General features: G+C 35.4%; 1 protein-coding gene across 1 annotated transcript in view; it reads left to right on the top strand.

Annotated features, from left to right (window-relative positions):
- Positions 1 to 1,429: 1,429 nt before the first annotated feature.
- The window catches only part of LOC110269505 (protein FAR1-RELATED SEQUENCE 5-like), a 15,228-nt gene continuing 12,087 nt past the window's right edge, over positions 1,430 to 4,570 (top strand). Inside the window, exon 1 of the mRNA XM_021117376.1 lies at positions 1,430 to 1,576. Coding sequence (XP_020973035.1) covers positions 1,430 to 1,576 — 147 coding nt within the window. The remainder of the gene's footprint in view (positions 1,577 to 4,570) is intronic.

The raw sequence follows: 4,570 nt of genomic DNA, 5'->3' as shown, positions 1-4,570 counted from the left end.
TCTGTTACTTGTCCTGAGTTCTTATTTACAGCTTCTTTAATTTTCCAGCACCCAATTTCCTTCACATTTGCTGCAATTTATGTTTCTTTCTCTTTAAGTTTCTACAAATGTACCTTTTACACTTTTTACCTTCTGCAATTTACATTCTGTCAATACACTTTTACCCAATTCACCATTGTTAGCTTAACTAAACTAATCGCCTCACTAAAGTTACTTGATCCATCAATCCCTGTGGGATCAACCTCACTCCTGTGAGTTATTACTAGATGCAACCCAGTACACTTGCCGGTGAGTTTGTGTGGAATCGATTTTCCCTCATCAAGTTTTTGGCGCCGTTGCCGGGGATTGATTTAGATCAACAATGATTAAGTAGGTGATAAGTCTAGATTAAGTATTTTCTTTGTTTTTGTTCTTTTAATTTTCTATTTTAGGCTAATACCAAGGTGCTTGAGTTATTGCCTCACTAAGAAATTCTCATCTGTGACATGAATTTCGATTTTCATTGGTGATTGTGTTTTACAAAATTCAAATGGAGTTCAACTCATCTTTTGATCAAACAAATTTCATGGGATATTACCCACCATCACAATATGATTCATGTCATTATTCTAATGGTGGCTGGGAGTATCACCAAGAAATCACAGATTCTGAGCAATCCAATCAATAGAGATATGCTTCAGAGCCAACAGATGAGCAAGACAATTTTATGAGATATTTTCCAATACCACAAAATGATTCATGTCATTATGCTAATGGTAGATGGGAATATCAACAAGAAATGATAGAGTATGAACACCTCCCAGAGACACAAAATGAAGCCTATTTTGATGAATCTAACAACTACTCATATTGTGATTGGGAGGGTCAAAACCAAAGAGATTTTAATGCTCCATATTCTATTCAGTAAGAGACATCATCTCTTAATTATTCTTTCAATGAATACATGCAAGAGTACTCCCCAATGCCATAAAATGATCCACACTCTGATAAATTCAACAATGATTCATATTGTGGATGGGAGGATCAAAACTAGAAAGCATTTGACAGTTCATACTCCACTTATCAAGAGCCATCATCACTTGAGCACACCTTTAATTCATTTATGCAAAATTATCCAACCTAACCTCCCAGTTCCTCATTTGAAAATTCTTCATCATTTGACTATGCCCCAACACAAAGTTTCCTCCAAAATCAATACAACTCATTTTTCTAACCATAGAATTCTTTTCACCACACAGAAAACTCATTTCAATATTCACAAAATTCATTCCATACCCCTCAAAACAACTTCACCACAACACATCCATGTCCACAAAATTTCTCTCAACCTTCATCTCTTGAGCTAGCAGAAGATCTCCTTCAAAAGTCCAGAAAATTACTAGAAAGACAAGAACAATCCTGGAAAAGGCAAGAAATCCTCTTCAAGAAGATGGATGGGCACTTAGAGCAAATAAGGAGAAACTTAGAACTATCAAACATTGAGGATGAAGACAAATTTGTAGGTGAGGAAGTGGAAGAACAAGAAAAAGAGGTCCCTGTATCAAATGAAATTTCAATGAAGAATGAGGTTGTGGAGGTATTTGAACCTAAAACTGCATATCCACAGAAGCCACTTGAGATGACAAAGGAACATGAAAACTCATAACCCCCACAAATTTTCCTGAACCAAAGACTCTCAACACTTGAATCTGTGATTGAAAGATATGAAGAGGAGATGAAGAAATCTTGGGAAGAACAACAAACCTCCTCCATAAAAGTGCTATTAAATCAAATGTTGAATGCAAAGGAGGAAGTGGAAGAACAAGAAAGTGAGGAAGAAAATCAAGGAAGTCCACACTTAATTAAGGCAGAAAGCTGCATAGAGGAAGGGCTCATGGAACCACCAATTCAAGAGGCTATTGATGAAAAGAACACTCCAACAATCACACAACTACCAAGTCTTGAAATCAAAGAAGTGAAGGCAACTAACAACAACACCGAGAAGAGGATTGTGACCAAGCCAAAATTAATCATATCCATAAAGAAAAAAAAGGTCAACTGTAAGCAATCCTACCCCTGATCCAGCAAGCAAGTTCAATCCAGCAAATAACAAAAGGAAGCTTGCTGAGGAAAGACCAAGAAAGGGGACACTGACTGGCTTTTCTCTCCCCTTGAGGTCATTCCTCTTAATAAACTGGAAGAAGAGGAAGAAAGTGAAGAACAACATGTCAAGCTAATGACACTAAAGGAGCACTTATTGGGAGGCAACCCAACCTTAGGTAACATTTCATTTCTCTGCTTTGTTTATCTTCTTTCTTTGCTTTGTTTATTTTCAATAAAATTGGCATATGATTACATTCTAAGTTTGGTATTGCACTACAACAATCTGTTTTCAATCATTTTGGATGATTGCATTAATTCTAGATTGAAAGTGTCACACTAAGATTCTAAGTTTGGTGTGCCACTTAATTTTCTATGCAATGAATCCAGCAACACCACTTGTCTGCATAATCATAATGCCTTTGCAGGGTTATCTTTCTTTTGGTTTGACATTTTTATTTTTCTCTTTGTTTTAGTCATTTCTTTGTTTTAATACTTTCTTTTATTTTGCTCATTAACTGTTCTTTTTAATACCTCACCAAGAAATCCTTACTAGTGAAAATTCTTTACTTGGTGATTGTGTTATTAGCATAGAACAGTTCCTTTTGATTAGTTTTAGTTCAAATAAATTGGCATGTGATAGCATTCTAAGTTTGGTGTTGCTATGCAAAAAAAAAAAAAATTATTCCCGATCTCTACTGGATACTTGCATTAATTCCAAGTGAAAGTGTCACATTAAGTTTGGTGTGCCACTTATCTTTTATGCAATGTATCATGCACATCCCTCTTATTTTTGCAATCACAATGTCTCTGTTTCCTGTGCCTTCATTGTTATTTTTTATTTTGCTTGCTTAAAAACATGTACTACTAACATTTCATTGTGTAAGACACTCATGATCCATCATAAATCCCATAACCACTGCACCAATTATTGCTTGAGGATAAGCAAACACTCTAAGTTGGTATGGGAAGGGGAAGAATGGGAGGAAAAGGACAACAATAGAGAAGATGAACTACAAGGTGGTAACGTTCTTTTTTCCTCCTACTTATTTCCAGCACTGTAAATTGCATGATTATCTTTATCTTCTTTGTATGCATGTGTGTTGTGAATAAGCATAGTTTGATTTTTAAATTGTAACATGTTGCTGTGACATTATGACTACCATCTTGAATTTTTTAAGTTTAAAGCAATAAAGTATCATGATCATAAACAAACAAGGCATTAAAGAAGAACTTAGCATGGGCATACAAGTATTGGAAAGCTAGTATGATTAATTGTTGCTCAATTGCATTAGATTTTATTTAATTGAAGTTTTCATCTAGGACATTTTATGAAATTTTTGAAATCATGAAAACCTTGAAGAAGCAATTGCAAATTAAGGCAAGAAAAGAAAAAGGGAAATAATGAGAAAGCTGAAGGCTCTGAGTACCAATGACAATTCAATTATTAAGTACTTGTGGTATTTATGTATCATGCAAAAAGCTTGAAAACAAAACACTTAGAGTCAAGGTTAGGCTCAAGTGCAAAAGCACTCCCTCAAAGCTCAAGGCTCTGAGCATCAATGATTAGAGAGAGTAAAGAAAAGAAACAAATGAGCTTAAAGAAGTCCTCTAATTAAATGCTTGTGGTGCTTATGTATCAAGTGGTAATACTTGAAAACAAAGCATTTAGAATCATAGTTTTGTTATCAACTCATGAGTCAAAGCACCCAAAAGGAGAAGCTAATAAGAGAATGTAAATCTTGTTTCAAGGGAGAAATATAAGGAAAAGATTTCATAAAATAAGCTAGATAGAAGCATCAATCATTTACATTTCTTTTATGATTGTAGCATGCATAGAAAACTAGCCTACCATGAACATTAACTTGCTATTCTTCTCACCTTGGTTTGTCAAAACTTACTGCATGATTCTTTTCTTGCTTGGGAACAAGCAAGATTTAAGTTTGGTGTTGTGATGACATGTCATCTTGTGCATGTTTTCTATGCTTTTTCATACAAGAAAATGATGATTAGTGCTTAAATATTGAATGTTTTTGTGCTTAAATGGTATATTACTTTGATCTTTTGATTTTATAAACTTTGTAGGAAATAAAAAGAAAAAGAAGAAAAAAAATCACAAAATAAGCTCAAAAGGAGAAAAGAGGAATTTTTAGGCACACTTTAAAGTTTGAGCACGCTTTGGAGTCTTAGGTTACGCTTTTAAAAGCGTGGCCCATGATATAAACAAGGAGAGTGCTCATTTTCAAAGAGAACATTCCGTTATTTGAACAAGCATTTTCGGCCAAATTCAAAATTGGAATTGGAGTTTTGCAACCGACACACACGCGTGCATGACGCGCACGCATCGATGGAGAATCTGGAAGGAAGCACGCGAACGCGTGGGTGGCGCTGAAGCATGGAATTAACATTTTCTCACCCACGCGCACGCGCAGAGGACGCGCACGTGTGGGCAGCGTTCATGGCACGAACGTAGCGCTCATTAAGAGAACGT

Source organism: Arachis ipaensis, chromosome B3 (genome assembly GCF_059453495.1).
Source record: "Arachis ipaensis isolate K30076 ecotype BB chromosome B3, ASM5945349v1, whole genome shotgun sequence".
Taxonomy (NCBI): Eukaryota; Viridiplantae; Streptophyta; class Magnoliopsida; order Fabales; family Fabaceae; genus Arachis; species Arachis ipaensis.
The sequence above is the reverse complement of the archived record's forward strand: the minus strand, read 5'-3'. Positions and strand labels throughout refer to the sequence as shown.